This window comes from Ammodytes marinus, assembly GCF_949987685.1.
Source record: "Ammodytes marinus genome assembly, chromosome: 23".
In the NCBI taxonomy this organism is placed as follows: domain Eukaryota; kingdom Metazoa; phylum Chordata; class Actinopteri; order Uranoscopiformes; family Ammodytidae; genus Ammodytes; species Ammodytes marinus.
In genome coordinates, this window is record NC_137227.1 from 20,277,147 (window position 1) to 20,298,140 (window position 20,994).

General features: G+C 39.6%; 2 protein-coding genes across 2 annotated transcripts in view; both read right to left on the reverse strand.

Annotated features, from left to right (window-relative positions):
- The window catches only part of sh3gl2b (SH3 domain containing GRB2 like 2b, endophilin A1), a gene marked incomplete at both ends in the record, with an annotated part of 25,270 nt that extends 13,231 nt beyond the window's left edge, over positions 1–12,039 (reverse strand). The window contains one exon of the mRNA XM_080052334.1: positions 11,995–12,039. Within this exon, the coding sequence (XP_079908460.1) occupies positions 11,995–12,039 (45 nt within the window). The remainder of the gene's footprint in view (positions 1–11,994) is intronic.
- A 2,054-nt stretch (positions 12,040–14,093) lies between these two features.
- Positions 14,094–18,315, reverse strand: LOC307269006 (cell adhesion molecule CEACAM20-like; the record flags this gene model as incomplete). Its single annotated transcript, XM_080051827.1, has 6 exons — positions 14,094–14,149; positions 14,790–14,915; positions 16,055–16,321; positions 16,425–16,694; positions 17,023–17,283; positions 18,285–18,315. The coding sequence occupies 6 exons, from the start codon at positions 18,313–18,315 to the stop codon at positions 14,094–14,096; spliced, it is 1,011 nt and encodes a 336-aa protein (XP_079907953.1).
- Between the last annotated feature and the right edge of the window lie 2,679 nt (positions 18,316–20,994).

The following is a 20,994-nucleotide window of genomic DNA, read 5'->3' on the forward strand; positions in this document are numbered from 1 at the left end:
AGACAGGTAGTGGATCATGAGGAGATATTCACTGATTATGACCAGAAAGTGATTTAGACAACAAGCGTTCTCCAGAATCACTGACTGCACCTTTAATGTCATTTACGTATAGATGAAACCTCTGTTATTACATTTTGAAAACTTCTAAAATCCCAACATGAGCCACAACGTTTCACCGTCTAAAAATGAAAAAGTAATCATCACCGCTGAGACCTTTCTGTGACCAGTAGGGGATCCTACTCATGTGCGTGTGTGTGTGTGTGCGTGTGTGTGTGTGTGTGTGTGTGTGTGTTGTGTGTGTATGTGTGTGTGTGTATCACAGCTCCACTCACTTCAGAATGTGTTTTCTATCTGGAGACCTGTTGTGACACTTAGGATTGATCGGCCAATAAAAACGCTCGGCGAAGACACACACACTGTAACAGCAGAAAGATGGTGATATATAGACACTATTGAATCAGGCTTTTGGAGAGAGAGAGAGAGAGAGAGAGAGAGAGAGAGGGAGAGAGAGAGAGAGAGAGAGAGAGAGAGAGAGAGGGAGAGAGAGAGGGAGAGAGGGAGAGAGAGAGAGAGACGGATAGGGATAGGGAGAGAGAGGGAGAGAGACAGAGAGAGAGAGGGGGGGAGAGAGAGGGAGACAGAGGGAGGGAGAGAGAGAGAGAGGGAGAAAGACGGAGAGACAGAAAGAGACAGAGAGAAAGAGAGAGAGAGGGAGAGGGAGAAAGAGAGAGACAGAGAGACAGAGAGAGATAGAACGAGAGAGAGAGAGAGACAGAGGGATGGAGAGAAAGAGGGAGAGAGAGAGAGACAGAGAGAGGGAGGGAGAGACAGAGAGAAAGAGAGAGGGAGACAGAGACAGAGAGAGGGAGAAATATACAGAAAGAGAGAGAGAGAGAGTGTTGCTAGATATCACGAAAGAAACAAGCAACCAGGCCTTTAAAAGACAAGCCATCTCTACAATGATAACAAGTTACTTTAGATGGAGGGTGATACATTAGTATGCATGGCAGCTCAGCAATATCTTTACTACTAGTAACAAATAAACAGAAAAGAGTAAATTAAAAAGAGAGAGAGAGAGAGAGAGAGAGAGAGAGGGAGGGAGATAGATAGATAGATAGATAGATAGATAGATAGATAGATAGATAGATAGATAGATAGATAGATAGATAGATAGATAGATAGATAGATAGATAGATAGATAGATAGATAGATAGATAGATAGATAGATAGATAGATAGATAGACAGAGAGAGATAGAGAGAGAGAGACAGAGAGAGAGAGAGAAGACAGGCTATTGAGTTGTCAGGTTTTATCCTCTCTCCTGTGAATCGATATCCCTCGTGGTTAGAAGAAGAATATTCCACAAAGTCGAGTGCGATCGTTTTGACACACACACACTGGGAACTTGAAACTCTCAGGTTTCATCAGACAAGAGCAAATCAATGTTGTCATGTCAGCTGCCAATACTCTGCTTTTATTTTGAAGGGGAATCCATTTTATCTCGTTGCGGCTCTAATATTTACCTTGTAATATGAATATGATATATTGTTGTTGCTTTTTTATTTTTCTATTTTACTTGTATATATTGAAACATTTCATATTAATATATTTCTTGGCATTTTATTCTGTGGAAAACAAATGACCGAATCAATGTGTTATGTCAGCTGCCAATACTCTGCTTTTACTTTGAAAGGGTGAGCAATAGTGTCAGAGTATAGGTGATGCATTACGGTAGACTAAACGCCATTTTATTTTGAAATGTTGGGCCATATAGTGTCAAAACATTGTGAGGAAACATACAGATCTGAAAATATGCCTTAGATAACACAGCATCATATCATACTGCTGTATTATGGTCATCTCCATTTTCAACATTAGTTTTTTCTCTGAAAGCTGTCATCAGTTACTGTAAAAAGAAGGAACGTCTAAAAGCACAAAAATGCACGATTTTTTTGTTATGCCATTCAAACTGCAACCTTTGAAATACTAAAATATTGTGTTGCCTACAAGCGACGTCATGAGATAGCACATATAATACTTAATTGAATGTAATTGACATGCAGAACTTTTACTTGTAAGAGTATTTTCACATTGTACATTTGTACTTTTAGCACAGTAACTTAAGGATATGAATACTTCCCCCTCCTTTGATTGATTGTAAATAAAGATATAAATAAAAATATTTTTTTAATTAATATTCTTTCTTTATTTATTTTATTTAAATTATTATATATACACGTTTTATCCTATTTTATTTCTGTTTTCTCTGCTCATACATTATCCTTGTAATTGTGTTTATTGTGTATGCTGGTCATCACTGTCTTTAAAGTGAAAATAAAGGCTATTGATTGATTGATTGATTGACTGATTTATTATATAAGCTTTAAGCAATACTGTATATCATGATATTGATTTTGGCCTGTTCAATATGTGTAGCCCCGCCCCTAATGTTTGAATCAACCAATGAGAGAGCTGCATTCTTATTATATGGTTCTAATAAGAATGCTCATTTGTTTCCATCAGTGCAGCTAAATTAACACCAACACCAAAAGCAATACATAAATAATGATACAAACACCTACACTAACAGGCAGACCACACACACGTACGCACACACACACACACACACACACACACACACACACACACACACACACACACACACACACACACACACACACACACACACACACACACACACACACACACACACACACACACACACACACACACACACACACACACACACACACACACACACACACACAGCTCCTCTGTTATGTGCAATGCCCTCAACGTTGATCAATTATTGAGAGAGCCGCATAGCACGGCGTGTGTGTGTGTGTGTGTGTGTGTGTGTGTGTGTTTGTGTGTGTGTGTATGTGTATGTGTGTATATGTGTGTGTGTGTGTGTGTGTGTATGTGTGTGTGTGTGTGTGTGTGTGTGTGTGTGTGTGTGTGTGTGTGTGTGTGTGTGTGTGTGTGTGTGTGAGTGTGTGTTGCATCACGCCTGCTTTCTCTGCAGACGCGTGCTGTTGCCAGGACAACACAGTCTCCATAACACAGAGGGTGAGAGAGGGTTTTATCAGGAAGCAACTGAGAGAGAAAGAGAGAGAGAGAGAGAGACAGAGGGAGAGACAGAGGCAGAGAGAGAGAGAGAGAGAGGGAGAGAGAGAGAGGGACAGAGAGACAGAGAGACAGAGAGACAGAGAGACAGAGAGATAGAGAGAGAGGGAGACAGAGAGAGAGAGAGAGAGAGAGAGAGAGAGAGAGAGAGAGAGAGAGAGAAAGAGAGACAGAGAGAGAGAGAGGGAGAGAGAGAGAGAGAGATGAGTCTCATTTAAATATGATATAATCCTTATTTGTTCATTTCAAAATAAGATCAAACTGAACTGCTAATATAAAATGTTCTTGATCTTAATTTTTGTCAATAAAAGCCTGCAGATCCTTCAAAATAAAAGCCAGTTTGTAAAGATGACTGTGTACTGGTAACATGTGTTATACCCATGGATATAGGTTATACCCTATAACTCTGTTCAGTTATAGGGTGAATGTAAGTCGCTTTCTCAGTTAAACTTCCTTCCAATTGTGTATCCATCTTGTCCGCAGATTATGATGTACTTTGAGCTTTTAATTTGAAATGTTTGCTTGAACAAAACATGTGTTAGAATCACTGGATGAAGAAATGAGTGTCACACAGCTAAACAAGTAGTCCATTGATACCAAAAGGCTTAGTAATAGAATATGATGAAAAAAATAACAATAAAAAAATAAATCTTTCTTAGTTTTAATTCCTTCCAATGTGCTTCATTTTTCCATTTCACGAGTGTCTCTTTCTGGGGTGTTTGGGACATCTGAGTTTTGATCTCTCTCTCTCACACACACACACACACACACACACACACACACACACACACACACACACACACACACACACACACACACACACACACACACACACACACACACACACACACACACACACACACACACACACACACACACACACACACACACACACACACACACACACACACACACACACACACACACACACACACACACACACACACACACACACACACACACACACACACACACACACACACATTCTCTCTCTCTCATGTTTAATTCAGCCAGGTGGATGGAGGTGTCCCATTTCGTGCCCCTGCTGACAGTGGCAGTGAGGCAGCCATATTGGATTAGGGCACAGTGACTTAGCAGTTGGCTTCACGCTGACACCACTTCCTCAGCACACGCACGCACGCACGCACGCACGCACGCACGCACGCACGCACGCACGCACGCACGCACGCACGCACGCACGCACGCACGCGCGCGCACGCACACACACACACACACACACACACACACACACACACACACACACACACACACACACACACACACACACACACACACACGCTGAGATGTGTCCTAGATTCACATCTCAGAGGCCAAGGAAGTGGGCATAAATATCATGTTTTTCTCATTTTAAATTATTAAGTTATTACATTTTTAAAGATATTTCTTGGGCCTTTTTTGGGCTTTGATCAGACAGATTTAGGAGATTTTTAAATGGGAGAAAGAGATGCAGAGAACAAACAACGGGTCGGATTCAAACTGGGTCTGCATTTTGGGAAAATATAATCTCAAATCAATTTCTTAAAGATATTGTGTGTTGATTTGTGATATTATTTTCTATAGTGAAGCTTGAGTTGAATAGACAGACCGTGTCTTTAGAAGAGTTGCTACAATTCTGATGCCTGTAATAACATAATAATAATATGGTATATACTCAACCTAGGTTCTGTAAATTGGTATGTAAACAAAGGGGATTCAGAATCTAGGGCTAGGCTGTGGATTAACACTCTATTTCTTTCAGCGCACACACATTACAGACAGATAGCAGATTATGAGGAGATATTCACTGATTCTGACAAGCGTTCTCCAGAATCACTGAGTCCATCTTTAAACCCTTGGCTAGAAGCTTGAGAGTAGAGCTCCTAAATCACAGGCGTATAGATTTAAAGATGGTTAAATCGTTGGGCCCTAAACATACATCACTTAGATGAAGCTGCTAATGTGTCAGGATGAAGAGAGGCGTGTGCATTTGTTTACAGAGCAGCCAACGGAGAGAGCATTTATTGACTCACGGTCTGACACCGTCTCCAATACTACGTGAGATACACCCTGCGTTCCAAATCGCATACTCTTTCTTTTTTCTATTCGTCTAGTTGTGACTTTCCCTTTTAGCGTGTTATTTTCATTCATAACTACATTTTTAAACATTCTGCATTTTCTGTGTAACGCTATAGATGTAGAGATATAGATTGTCAAAGTAGATTTGATTTTTTTTTTTAAATTAATTAATCAGTTTTTTGACTATGTAGCATACATAAGGATTAAACAAGTGTATACTTCTTCCTACTCCCTTTCAGGCATATCATATCAATATATGTAATTTGTTTTCTTTTTTCTTTTTGTGAAGTAATTTAAACCTAATTTTTGTTTATTGTATTTTCATGCTTTTCCTTTAGTTTTTGTATTGTTTTGAAATGTCTGACATAAAATCAATCAATCAATCAATACATTCTTAGTCAGGTGGATGACAACAAATTATAATTTTTTATTCTGGAATGACTTTGTTACGCTATAGATGTAGATATATAGATTGTATTGTGCTAGTAGCGTGGCGTAAACCCCTGTAATTATCAGTCACCTATTCAACACTACATCCACCGTGTTGACCGCGGTTACAGCTCTGGTATTGTTTAGCTACGTGTTTGGCAAGGCGATGAATTAAACATGTTGATGAACCAGATTAGAGAGACAGAGAAAGAGAGGGAGGGAGGGAGGGAGAGAGAGAGAGAGAGGGAGGTAGAGAGAGGGAGGGAGGGAGGGAGAGAGAGAGAGAAGGAGAGAGAGAGAGGGAGGGAGAGAGAGAGGGAGAGGGAGAGAGAGAGGGAGAGAGAGAGAGAGAGAGGGAGAGAGAGAGGGAGAGAGAGGGGAGGGAGAGAGGCAGAGAGAGAGGGAGAGAGAGAGAGGTAGGGAGGGAGAGGGAGGAGAGAGAGGGAGAGACGGAGAGAGAGGGAGAGAGAGGGAGAGAGAGAGAGGGGGTACAGACAGAGAGAGACAGACAGACAGACAGAGAGGTAGAGAGAGAGTGAGAGAGAGATAGAAAGAGGGACAGACAGACAGAGAGAGAGAGAGAGAGAGACACACACACACCAGAACAGGTTCAGATTTCGATTCAACCTGAAAGAAATGAGTTGGACGGATGGTGGAGATAGAGACTGATATCCTTCTCTCCTGGTTTCCACAGTCACCCATCTCTGTTCATTAATGTCTAAGGCTGATTCACACAGGCCTATTTATGGATTCACACACACACACACACACACACACTGTAACACACACACACACACACACACACACACACACACACACACACACACACACACACACACACACACACACACACACACACACACACACACCTGCTTCCTCGTCATCTCACTGTTGATATCTCACCTTGGAAACACCATCAAACATGTGATTCATAAAAAATAAAAATAAATTCATGACATTTTTTCCTCCTGCTTCTCTGGCTGGCTGTTTAAAAATAGAAAGTCCGGATGTCTAACCTGATAAAAACCTGATAAGGAATTATCCATATGACATCATACGTCTTATTCTAGAGACACCAATGGGGCTTTGGCCTTGTTTCAGACTGCCAGCCTAAAGCCCCTATCTCACTGGGCTGCGACAGTGTGCGACAAGTTGGAGACACAAAATTGCGACAAAATGTGCAAATTAGCGACAATTTTCACTTGCAGTCTCACTGAGTTGGTTCCTCATGACACGTTTGCGAATGTCCTGCCCAACACTTGCCAGGAGGTCGCATTTATGTCTCGCGAACGTCTCACGACCGTCTCAATTTTGTCTCAAATCAGTCGCAATTTAGTTTCATATATCGCCAACCCCTCGCAAAGTTGTCTCACATTGCTCGCACTTTCTGACTCGCGGAAACTAAATTGAGAAGGGTTTGCGACGCGTTTGAGACACATGCGACCACTCTGAGACTATTTTGGAGACAGATTTGTCGCACACTTTTTTTGAACATGTTCAAAATTCATGCGACAGGACTGCGCGGCTCTGCGACTCATGCGAGGAAATTGAGACATCCGCGAACGTTTGGAGACAGTTTAGAGACTCGTTTGCGAATGAAGTCTCCAACTTGTCGCAAACAGTCGCAGCCCAGTGAGATAGGGGCTTAAATCAGATTTCTGTCAGATTGATTTTATGAAGTCTGGACGGCAAAAAAAAAAAAAACACATGAAATATCTGACTGACGAATCAAATGATGCACTTTCAGGGGGCGGGCCTTATTGTAACTATTATTTATATGGCAATGCAGGACGTTAACAATGGGGAAACCAGAATAAGCTGCTTAAAGGGACACTGTGTAACATGTTAAGTAATGTATTAGCTAAAATCGATATCCTCATTCATAAATATGTCCTCATTGGTGTAAAATCACCTCTGCCAATAATCTGAATTATCCTCCTGAGCGGAGAATTACAGAATTACAAATATTAATATTACATTTTGTACATTGAGCGGGTAAGTCTTATGGAGGAATCCATGTTTTTGAAATCTCATCAGGTGCATTGTTTAAACTTTAGAATTGTTCTTGTCCTTGAAGGCCACTGTAGCTTTTGTTGTTTGTTTGTTATTCAAAAGGGGTGGGGTTAACCAGGGAGCGCTGCATTCTAGAACTTTCTTGATGATGTCATATTACACACTGCACCTTTAAAGCTCTGTGGAGGGGGGCCCAATAACATTGAACGTTTACTAGAATAAACAAGATATCAAAACCCCATTTAACATAGTCACAAATTACAAACAAATCCCACAATAATAGACGATCCCAGCACAAGTATATTACATCATAAACAATCATTAATCATGTGTGAACACTAACAGCAGTTTTTCCTTCAGATTCTTCTAGAAGATGTAGTCTAGAATGCAACAGTCTCCAGCTGGTTCCAGATCTCACTCCCTGAGTTAAACCTGCAGTGTGTAATACGACATCATCAAGAAAGTTCTAGAAAGTTCTAGAATGCAACACTCCCTGGGTAACCCCAACCCTTTCGAATATTAACAAGAAGCTACAGTGGCCTTCAAGGACAAGAACAATTCTAAATTTTAAACAATGCACCTGATGACATTCCAACTATGACACTTCCAAAATTGCGGTGACAAGGCCTTGGTCCAAAGTATGGAGAAATATGGACATATATGAGACCCTTTCTAAGGGAAAAAATAATAATAAAAAAAAAAATCAGCTATTATGCACTAAATTAAATGTACTTATGGATATTATAATTATTTTCTACAAAATCTGCTAGGAAATAAAACCCAAAATTCTACACACTGGAGGTTTAAAGCCCTGAATAAATTAGTTAATTGGATAGTTGCACAGCGGCCAGAAACACATGTCTCTCTATTCTTTAAAGAGAAAGTGTCCGTGCAGTAGAAAGTTAGAGATGGGCTGTATAATAAATAGCATAAAAAAATCATGATCTCGATTCGTATATTTATGCGATTTCATTTCTAAATGATGACAATTCTGTCGCTCATATTCTCCCAGTCAAGCTGGATCTTCTTCTTTTCTACGGAACTTTATAATAACAAAAGAGAGCGTCAGAACAATATGTATGGACGTATAACAAAATATAACAATATATCACAATAGATCATAACATACAGATATCTCTCTGTCTTTGTCTCTCTGTCCCTGTCTCTCTCTCTCTCTCCTCTCCCTCTCTCTGTCTCTCTCTCTCTCTCTGTCTCTCTGTCTCTCTCTCTGTCTGTCTCTCTCTTTCTCTCTCCTCTCTCTCTGTATCTGTTGTATTTGTATTTCCTGTTCTGTTGTGCTGCATTGACCCACTTTCCCCCTCAGGGATCAATAAGCATTCTCTCTCTCTCTCCCCCTCTCTCTCTCTCTCTCTCTCTCTCTCTCTCTCTCTCTCTCTCTCTCTCTAACTCTCTCTCTCTCGCTCTCTCTATCTCTCTCTTTATGAACTCATCACACACACGCTACAAATGTCCAGGAATCCTATTGATGAAAGTCTGGTATTATACACAACCTAGGTTCTGTAAACTGGTATGTAAACAAAGGGGGACACAGAGTCTAAAATGGATTTTCTTACCAGCGCACACACAGTACAGACAGGTAGTGGATCATGAGGAGATATGGTAGTGTGTCCCCCCCATGGGCCTCGGCCAGCAGCGGACCCGGGTTTGATTCCAGCACGCGGTCGTTCTCTGCATGTCACTCCCCTCTCTGCCCCATTTCAACTCTGTCTCTACTCTCTACACACTATCAATAAAGCATAAAAATGCCAAAAAAAACAGTTAATCTGTTTTCTTTTGAACCTTTGAGGATGTCTGGTGAAGAACTCAGGGTCCTATTACTGTTTGAAAGAGTGACATAAATCACGTTACTATTGATCCTCTGTGCGCTCAGTTTATCAGTCAGCAGAGTGGAGGGCAAGTGAGGCCACACCATGGTCACGCAGAGGTTGATCCATATCGGCTGGTTCATGCTGAGGCACTGTTCTCATAAACAGCTCTGCAATACTACCTAAACTATCCCTGCGTTCCAATACCCTTACTTTGATAATATGTAGTATGCCAGAAAAAGATTTAGGATGTCCAAAATAATACATGCACGTCAATTGTAGTATGCTGAAAATACATAAATGCCCCACTAACTCCAACAGCATTTTGCAGTATTCGTCATTATTCTTGACATTTCTCGACATAATGAAAATTAATCTTCCTTATCTGATGTTTTTCTCTCCTGTCTGTGGCCCTAAAACTCTTCTGTACTTTAGTATGTAGTGTAGTAAAAAGACTAAAACTCTTCTGTACTTTAGTATGTAGTGTAGTAAAAAGTAAAAGTATGATTTGGAATGCGGGGACAGAGTTAAGGAAGCCTATTTCGGAGAATTTTTTTTTTCTTGTTAAAGTAGCTACGAGGAACTTTTTAATATTTCTGAAACGGTCTCATTTTTCCTCTGATGATCATATATTACATGTAACAGCAAACGAGACCATCAGTGCAAAGAATGCTATTTCTATATAGTTTTTCTTAATGCCTTTGTCATGGGTATACGCTCACCCAGGAACAACAGTTGGCGTGGTAAAAACACTACCTTGATCAAGCTGATGATAAAGAAGATAATAAAAACAAGTACATTACACAAAAAATACCCTTAGAATCTGACCTGAATGTACAGGACTGCCATTTAACACACGCAGTACAACACACACACACACACACACACACACACACACACACACACACACACACACACACACACACACACACACACACACACACACACACACACACACACACACACACACACACACACACACACACACACACACACACACACACACACACACACACACACACACACACACACACACACACACACACACACACACACACACACAGCAAAGAGATTGTCCATGCGGGCTTGTTTCCATATATCAGAGACACTTAGTAATTGAGAGACAGAGCTCACTGGGGTAAACTCTGGATAATCCCATAATCTCATCACTGAAATTCAGTCCAATCAGAGCAGACTGGGCTTTCTTAGAAGGCGGGGCTTAAAGAGACAGACTCTACAATGGAGCGTTTCAGACAGAGGCTGAAAAGAGGAGATTCAGCAATGGCACAGTGAGAAGTATTCTAAAGTTTTTTTGGACACTAAACCATGAAAACAGTTTCTAGTAAAATCTATATTTCGGGCGCTCCGGTGGTCTAGTGGATAGGGCGCGTACCATATTAGCTCAGGCCTTCGTTGCAGTGGTCGCAGGTTCAAATCCGACACATGGACCTATACTGCAGGTCATCCCCCCCCCCCCCCCCCCCCCCTCTCTCTCTCTGTCTCTCTGTCTCTCCCCATTTCAACTCTGTACAGAAAGCTTGAAAATGCCCAAAAAATAATCTTTAAAAAAAAGAAACCCATATTACGATTCTGAACCTGAAAATGAGCATAATATGTGACATTTAAACTAAAAACAATGGATGGATGGACGGTGGAATTAGGATTAGTATAAAAAGAGGACAATGAAGGTGTGGGTGCAAGAATCTTGGAAGAGAGAGAGAGTTAAAAGGAATGGATGGAGGGAATTCCCTGTTGCGTGCAGAAGCAACAGTCAATCACACACACACACACACACACACACACGCACACACACGCACGCACACACACACACATTATGTTACGTAACATCCCTTGTGTGTGTGTGTATGAGGGGGGTATGCCCTGCTTTTAGCGCGCGCACCCAAACGAAAGCACCGCGAGAGAACAGCCTGTATTTTCCTCACAGATCGTGTTCATGTTGATATACACAGCTCGCTTCTTAAACCACATTTAACATTTTTTTTTCATGAAACAGGGCTACACCTCTTTAGTAAAAACGCGGATATTGATATGTAGGCCTGCATGGAATCTTATTGTGAACGTTCTCCTTCGAATTCGAACCCAACATACATTCGAAATGGAATACTGGGCATAAAAAATGACAAAAAAAGCAGAATTTAATGCAATTTTTAAATATAATTTGAGTAATTTCTAGTAATACAAGTGTTTTATTAATGGTAAAATACAATTTCTCCTCCACAGTTGTCTGTCTTATCGGCCATATCAATATAACGTGTTCCCCGTATAATGGAACGCACTAGAATGGTTGACATGATTAGGCAATTTGAACCTTAGCTCGCGAACACACACGAACACACACACACACACACACACACACACACACACACACACACACACACACACACACACACACACACACACACACACACACACACACACACACACACACACACACACACACACACACACACACACACACACACACACACACACGCACACACACAGAACGAACGGTGTGTCCTTACCTGGGTGGCTTTATGGAACTGCTTCTTGAACCCCGCGACAGACATCACTTCGGTTGTGGAGACAAAAAAAAACCCAAATAAGACTGATTAAGATTTAGTTTTCTTTATGAAGGAGGAAGTAGGAGCAACAAATAGCGTTAAATCCTCCGGTTAACTGTCAAGAGACGTCGATATTATCCGTTTATTTTGGTTAAAAATTGGGGATGAAATTCGGCGAGCGATGAATGCCACACCAAACCCAGCCTGGATCTATTTTCAGTCCTAGAGAGAGATAATCAGAGAGAGAGAGGGAGATACAAAGATCGTATAGCGGTGAGATGGATCACTGCAGGAGCATTTATTCAATCAATCGATCAATCTTTATTTCTCCAAATTAGACTCCAAAAAGGTTCATAGCTGTACATAAAAAGTACGGAAATAAATAAAATAAATATATAAAAGTGTACTGTACATACAATCTACAATACATCTGTCATTTAAATAATTTGTTTGCAGACTTGTTAGAGCCTCAATTATGCTATTTTCTGACTCATAAAATATATGTTGAGTTTTTCCATTTTAATCAGGTAGTAAATCCCTCTCCTCCTTCTTCTAAATAAACCTTTTTAACATTTTCAGAGCTTTGAGGTTTTAGACGGTGATGATATTGTATGTATTTCCTGAAAATACAGCCGGTAGATTGACACCTCTTTCCCGTTTACCTTCACCTTTCTGTTTCCCTTTTAACCTGTATTTTTTTAATTTAATTTAAATGTTTTATTTCTATTCATTCGCTTTTCTAATCTGTATTCTATACTTGATGTATTTTAATCTTGCCCCTTGTAAAGCACTTTGAGTGGCCTTGTGTCTGAATTGTGCTATAGAAATAAACTTGCCTTGCCTTGCCTTCAAAAATATTTATTCACATGTAATTTTTGTTAAAACATTTAATTTTACCTGAAATAATTACCCAAGTTTAAAAATAATTGTCCCGTTTTTTTCAGTTTCATTTGTGTCGCTGTGAGGTTGTAAATTCCCCCAGTGTTAAGAGCATCCGTCCCACCACACGATCTTTGGCAGAGGAGGGAGCGTCGTTGTTTTTTTCTCTGACGTCAAACGCGTCGTCCTGAGCCACGCACGGCACGAGCCTCCTCGCGTCGCCCCTGGACCGCAGCACGAGACATTTAAAATGCTGCTGTATATAGGCCTACATCTACATCACTATCTAAATGTTTCAATTGTTTTGTGTCTCTTTATCAGTTGTGTAGTTGATGTATTTGCATTGTATATTGTGTATGTGTTGTTGTTTTTTGAATTTATTTGACTCGACATCACTGTAAATGAGAGTCACCACTCAATTGATCTCTCCAGTATAAATAAAGGTTAAATAAATACAAATAAAATAGAAATCACAAAACGTTTACGTGAAGGCAAGAGACGCAAGCATCGAACATGTACAGAGGGGGGGCGGTCAGGGTTTCAGCACCGCGGACAGCTCATTAATGGGGCTAATGGTGCGTTCACGGACGGCTGGGAAACGGAAGCTTTCGTCCACGTGGAAAGATCCAGATGATTACAGTTACAGCTTGTGTGAAAAATGTTGATGTTGCCAGTGTGACAAAAATTACGAAATAGGCTTTATGTTTATAAAAATAATACTTTATTAAAAATACAATAAAATGAGTTCTCTAGTACTTTATATATTGAGAAAATCTGTTATGCGATTTCAGGGAAAGCAGAGAAGTTTAAACAGATATGTCAGCCTTTCCTGGACTATATAACAGTACTGAAGGGACCTACATGACACCTCGTTGACTTTTTATTTTTTGCTTTTTGTTTTGTCTTTTGTTTGTGTGTTGTATGTTTGCGTTCTTTAAAAAGAAACCCCCAAAAATAAAGTAATTGAAAAAAAAATGCAATAAACTTTGTGAAAACCGTCCACCATTAATGCAACATGTAACAGAAAGTGTAGAGCGACAATAGATGGAACAACTGCTCTGTGAAAATATTGAAATCATTATAGAAAAAACTAAAAACTAAGGTCAATATGATGCAGATACACGTTGTACAGACATACAGTTGGCTAAACACTACAATATTTAATATATTTCATATCTCGACTATTCCACGTCCATGATGACACGGTGTCTTCTGTCCTCTGAAACCCGCTGAGATTCTGAACCAGGAGGAAAAGAAACATGAACAAATTTAAGAGAACTATAAATACAGAGAGATCATCAGAGGTGGACTTACCATCATTAGTCAAAGGTTGGTGTAGGCCTAAATGCTTCTCCTTTATTTATGAACGTCACACTCCTATTTTACCCCTAAATCTCATCTTCCTGTCTTTGTTTTTTTCTTTCTCTATCTGTTTCTCTCTCTATCTCTCTCTCTCTTTCTCTATATCACTCATTCATCTCCCACACATCTGCTCTTACCTTGTCTCTCCACCAGCTCTCCCTTCTCTTTTAAATGTAACTATTCATCTTGTGACCTTAAAGAGACAGGGGCCTCATACAACTCTCATACACTTATGGTTAAGATTTTTAAGATTAAGATTAAGTTTGCTTTGTTATTTTTGCTTAATTTTTTCTTATTAATTGTGCCTAAAATGGCATCAAAATGTTTTATGCATGAGTGTCTAGTCCTCAGGGTAAGGGTTGGATTTGATTTTGAAATGTGTATGGGGGGGATGAATTGAATAAAAAAACGTGTAAAGAACATGGGATGTTGAGGGGCCCATGCCTGTGTTTGCCTTAGTCCCCAAAATGACTTCCAAATCTTCCTGTATAATAAGTGAGTACTAGTCCCCTCACCTCGCCTCTTGTCTCTGTATATGAGCCTCAGTAAGACGGTGGTCAGGATGTAAGGAATCCCAACGACCACGTGACGAACCGGCCAGAAGTATGACATCACAGGATCGATAGTCACCGGCTCCGACACTGGAGGGAGATTGAACACGTTAAAGGAATACTTCAATGGGGCGCCCCTTAGCTCAGTTGGTAGGGCACCCGGGTTCGATTCCAGCCCGCGGTCGTTCTCTGCATGTCACTCCCCTCTCTGCCCCATTTCAACTCTGTCTCTACACTATCAATAAAGCATAAAAATGCCAAAAAAAATCTTAAAAAAAAGTTAAAAAAATAAAATAAAAAAGGAATACTTCAATCATATGGAACCAGCGTTATATCATTATAAAATCACTATTATAATATAATGAATGAGGTTTTTCTTCCCCCAGTCTTCCCTCAGTCTTCCCTTGGCCCAGCTGTCCTGTTAATCCTAACCCTACATTTTACCATGTGAGATGTCACACATGGGAAAATGTAGGGTTAGCCAGTTGGACAGTGAGACCATAAAAAACTGTTCTGGAGAATGCTTGTTGTCAAAATCGGTGAATATCTCCTCATGATCCGATTGTTATATACCAGTTTACAGAGCCTAGGCTGTGTATTAACACTGTTACACGTTATGCGTATTAACACTGTGTTATTTTCCAGCAAGGACACACAGTAATGACAGTTAGCGGATTGTGAGGAGATATTCACTGATTTTGACGTTCTCTAGAATCACTGACTCCACCTTTAATGATTCATAACTATATTAGAATTTGGGAGAAATGTTGTCAGTAGTCTACAGAATAAAACAAAAAAATAAAATTTACTCAAACACATAAAATAGTAAAACCAGAGATACTGATCGTGTGGAATGGTCTCTTAATTTTTTTCCAGGGCTGAAAAAGAAGCAGTTATGTGTGTCAAATATAGAACAATATATTAATTTGACCTGTGATGTGCTTGCTGTCTTCCTCAGCTGTGACAGTCAGCCTGTTCTCTGGTGATTCTCCAGCCCCAGAGATTCTTTTAGCTTTCTATCAAGATGTTATGTATTTCAAGCACTGACTTGTTTTATAAACGTCACCATTTGAAATACTAGGCAGTTCATTGGATAAAAGGTTTTCATTTGACATTTCTACAGATAAAACACTTTAAAAAGATACACACATATATGATTTATTTAAATCATTTTTGATACATTGGGCATTTGAGTTAGGACAAATCTTCCTCTTTCAATGCAAACATACCAGTGACAGTGACGTTGACAGAGTTGCTTTTCTGTCCCCCTCCAGCCTCACACCAGTACTCTCCACTGTCCTCTTCATACGGATATCTTAGAGTGCAGGAAGACTCATCTTTCACCCCCCACTTCTGAAAACCACAAGTGCTATTATCTGTTTCGGTCTTCCTTAAAACGCTCCACTCAGTCGAGCCATCGAAGCCCGTACATTTAAAAGAGACAGGCTCATATTCATAGAGTTGCAGTTTGGTTGGAACGATCAGAAACTCTGCATCTGAGACAGAAAATCACACAGAGAAGAAGAGAGTAAGTTCACCGCTGAATACAAATAACTGAAACACTAATGGAATAAATCGATGCTTCTGTTGTACACTCACCAACTCTCGTCGCACCTCTAACAGTTCTGACAGTCAGCCTGTTCTCTGCTGATTCTCCAGCCCCGGAGATGTTGCACTTGTAGAATCCTTCATCAGATTTGGAAACGCTGTGGATGGTCATTTCTCCTGTAGAACTGTTCCTGATGAGGACGCCATCTTTGTAGAAATCAGCTTTGAGGTTGGAGGAAGTTGTCTTGTTTCTGCAGCTCATTGTCACATCGTTGCCCTCCATCACAGGAAGCACAGGACTCTCCAGAATCACAGAACCAGCTGAAAAAAATGGTTTTAATGCTTGTTGTGGACACAATTTTACAAAATACAATTTGTCCCAAGTTGTCACAGAAGTACGGGAAAAGTTAAATCTATATTTTTAGCTTTCTATCAAAATCTCATATTTCAAGCACTGACTTGTTATATAAACTCAACCCTTTGAAGCCTGACAAATCAAATACTAGGCAGTTCATTGGATAAAAGGTTTTCATTTGACATTTCAACAAATAAAACACTTAAAGATACATACATATGATTTTTTTAAGTCATGTTTGATACATTGGGCATTTGAGTTAGGACAAATCTTCCTGTTTCAATGCAAACATACCAGTGACAGTGATGTTGACAGAGTTGCTTTTCTGTCCCCCTCCAACCTCACACCAGTACTCTCCACTGTCCTCTTCATACGGATATCTTATAGTGCAGGAAGATTCATCTTTCACCCCCCACTTCTGAAAACCACAAGTGCTATTATCTGTTTCGGTCTTCCTTAAAACGCTCCACTCAGTCGAGCCATCGAAGCCCGTACATTTAAAAGAGACAGGCTCATATTCAAAGAGTTGCAGTCTAGATGGAACGATCAGAAACTCTGCATCCGAGACAGACAATCACACAGAGAAGAAGAGAGTAAGTTTACCGCTGAATACAAATGACTGAAACACTAATGGAATAAATCGATGCTTCTGTTGTACACTCACCAACTCTCCAAGCATGTGCACCCAGCTGCAGAAATACAGTCATCACTAGAGACAAATGAAGAGCAAGACATCACAAGTTGCTTTTCAACATCTATCTATCTATCTATCTATCTATCTATCTATCTATCTATCTATCTATCTATCTATCTATCTATCTATCTATCTATCCAAATATAACAATAATAGCAATATGCAACTTCCTGCTGGTCAATAATATATGATAATTGTAGGGAGAAGTCAAAAACACATTAATCATCTGAGACATTCCTTTAAATGAAGCCTGTAAAACACTACTGGCTTATTATTGTTGCCAGAAATTAAAGTTCACTACCGATCGAAAGATTCAGAACTCTTCATTTTTCCAGTTTTAAATTGCAATTTGCCGGTATTTTTTTTTGCTCTCAGTTTTATCTAATCTTACAATACTAGCGTCATTCTACCTCCTGCAGGTCAATATTGTCCAAATAATGCTTCAGAGGTTCCCGTAGTAACACAGTCTGTTCCAACACTGCTTTTCTACAGACAGAGGGTTTGAAAGTCATCAGCTAAAGTTGGCACCCCTGGACCAATTGTTTGCATCAACTTTCAAGGCTTCATTTATTTTTTCTGCAGAAAAGCTGCAAGTTAGGAACAGAATCTTTATCACCTGAAAAACGCCTTTTGGAAAACTCTGACGTTTACATGATTTTTGGTAACCTAACAATTTTTTAACCTCTGTCAATTTGACCAATATTTTCCTTTTAAGCTCTTTCACTGGACTTCAACTGCTTCAATTTCAGGTAAACCTTTGACCAATAGTATCTTCATTTCTGTCAATCATGTTTTATCACTTTCCACATCTCTTTACAAAATGAATTCCATGAAAGTTACAGATAAGTCAGTCAGTACTCACCCAGTGTGACGCAGAGAGCTGTTACCTCCATGTTGTCTTGCTACTGACCGTGTGAACGATTAGACTGAAGTGTAATGGAGGTGAAGAGGTGTTCCTGTTTTAGACTGAAACTCTCACTTCGGGGACAGAGCTGCTTTCGTGCTTGAAAAAAGCTTCAGTGGTTAAAGAAATGTCAGCGGGTGGAGCTAAATACATAGCAGAGATGCATATGAGAAGGACCTGTGGTCAAACTGCAAATAAATATAAACTCAATAAGTAGAAAAATACTTTCTCAAAGTTTCACAGAAACAAAACTAGCCCTGCATTCATGATCATATACTTCTACCACAATTAGCATGCCAGAAAAATATGAGATATTCTGCAAAACCCTAGTTTTTGGACAGATGTCAACATTTTTGATTAATTAATTTATTGATATCCTTTTCAAAACAGATGTATTTTAGAAGTATCCGTTGTGGTCAATCAGCTGATGACCAGGTATGAGGTAATTCTATAATATCACACTAGATGGCAGCACTAAACTGGTAAGTTCACATGATATGAGGGTCCACTGGTGCTTTATTACATTTCTCATGCTTCTGGGTCACACAGGTGGATAAGAACTCTGGTTGCGTTCCGAATCGCATACTTTCTACTATATAGTATGTAGAAAAAAGATTTAGGATGTCCCGATTCTTGTGGCCAGATTTAGGATGGTTAGAATACCCGGATGGTCTACTTCATGCGTCCAAGATTGTTAGTGTTGAAAAGTGCATCCTATTTGGGCGATTCTGACCCACAATCCAGTGCGCACGTGAAGTGACGTAACATCGACGAAGCCTATAGGTCCATGTTATGAAAACAAACGGGGATGCGACGGATATAAAAGCAAGAGGCAAGAATCAAGGCGCAATGTTATGATGAAATAAGAGAGAAAAGTACGTCCCAATAGTATGCCTACTGCATCCTAACTAGATTCTTTTTATCGTCAGATGTAGTATGTAGAATAGAAAAAAGAAAGAGTATGCGATTCGGAACGCAACCTCTGACTTTCAAAATTGTCCCTGTGTTTCAATCTCCAAACTTCACTGCTATTTATCATGACAGGAAAGGATTTAGTATGTCCAAATACATGATGTCAAATGCGAGAGTATAGAGTAGAGCAGGGGTTTCCAAACTAGGGCCAACGGCGGCCCGCGAACCAGAAGCTGGAGACGGAGTATTTAAACGAGAATAAACTTGTAGAATTTGTATGTGTTTTCTTTGTCTAAAATGCTTCGTTTAGGAGTTTTGGTTGTAAAGAAGAGGGAAGACATTGTGACCGTGTGTGGTGCTTGTGTAATTTCTTTTTATTCTTCATAAAGTTTTGCCTGTAGATTGTCTGTTTCAAATGTTTAGTTACGAGCGATAACACTCATTAAGGCGAGACACAACTGGTTAGGTATCATTTTTAACTTGTTAATATAAACATGAAACATTGCCAGTTGATTAATCACATTAAAACCTTTATTTTTGTAATAAAACGTTTTGGGAAAAGTCTTTAAAAAAAAATCTAGATGTTGGATTAAGCCAGAGTTCAAATTTGTATTTCAGGTTAACAACATTACATATAAGTTTTTACAAAACAGATTTTGAATACAGCCCAGTTTCATCTTATAAATAAAAAATACTGTGTATACGTCTTAATAATGGCATTTTATACATGTTTTTTTATGAAGAAAAATGTATCATACATCACACAATTAACAGCAAATAAACAAATCCTTCTGTAATAACCTTCGGTATACTGCCAAGAATGAATATGGAGAGTGTAGTTTATGAAAGCACTTTAGAAGTTGAATCTTTGAGATAATGGCCATAAATAATTTTTCTATAGGAGAAAACAAATGCTCATAGACTAAGTTTAGTCAAAATAAACCCCTACATGTACATGTTGGACCTTTAACAAAATATATAAACTAGTAGGAAAGAAGCAAAATAGACAAAAGTCTCAAAAATGACCAACATTGACATTTGAGACAGGAGCTTTGAAAGGTGCAATGTTATGAACATATACTTTAGAATGTCACAATGGTAGCATACTGCATGCAAAGTATTTATGTTTTAAGAGCAGCTGCTGCTCCAAGACATGGTTCATATATCACTTTGATGACATTATTGTACCTCTGGCTGTGCAAGTAGACATTGTGTAGCTCTAGAGAAGGTAAGTTATGAACAGCATCTCACAGGGCAAATCAGCCCTTTGAACACTTTTGCCTTGTTTTCAGTGAGCAGTGCGGTTCAGGTCGGCACCGCACGGTTACGCTAGATCTACTGCTGACAGCACCTTTACTTGGTAGGCGGGTTTATGCAGGATGGTGATAGCCGCGGTCAGAGGATGTAGCAAAAACGTTCCTGTTACTCCTGGAGATGCATGATGGTTTCAGATTAGTTCCACTCCAATTTAGAGATACATGGAGAGAGACAAAAGAGAATATATAACATAGTCATTCCTCAAGTAGAAACGACTTAAAGTCCAACAGTGAAAGGGAGTGAGACATGGAGGTAAAAAGATTAACCTGTTTGATCTTTACCTGCTGCTTCAACTTCGCCTCTTTTTCCTCAAACTCATTATTCTGCTTCTCTAACTGAAAGGAAGGAGAGTAAATGATTAATTTCAGATCAATGTTAATACGTGGCTGACATAGAAAGAAATGTGACATGTACGAAAATGTTTGGGTTTTCCAGCTGC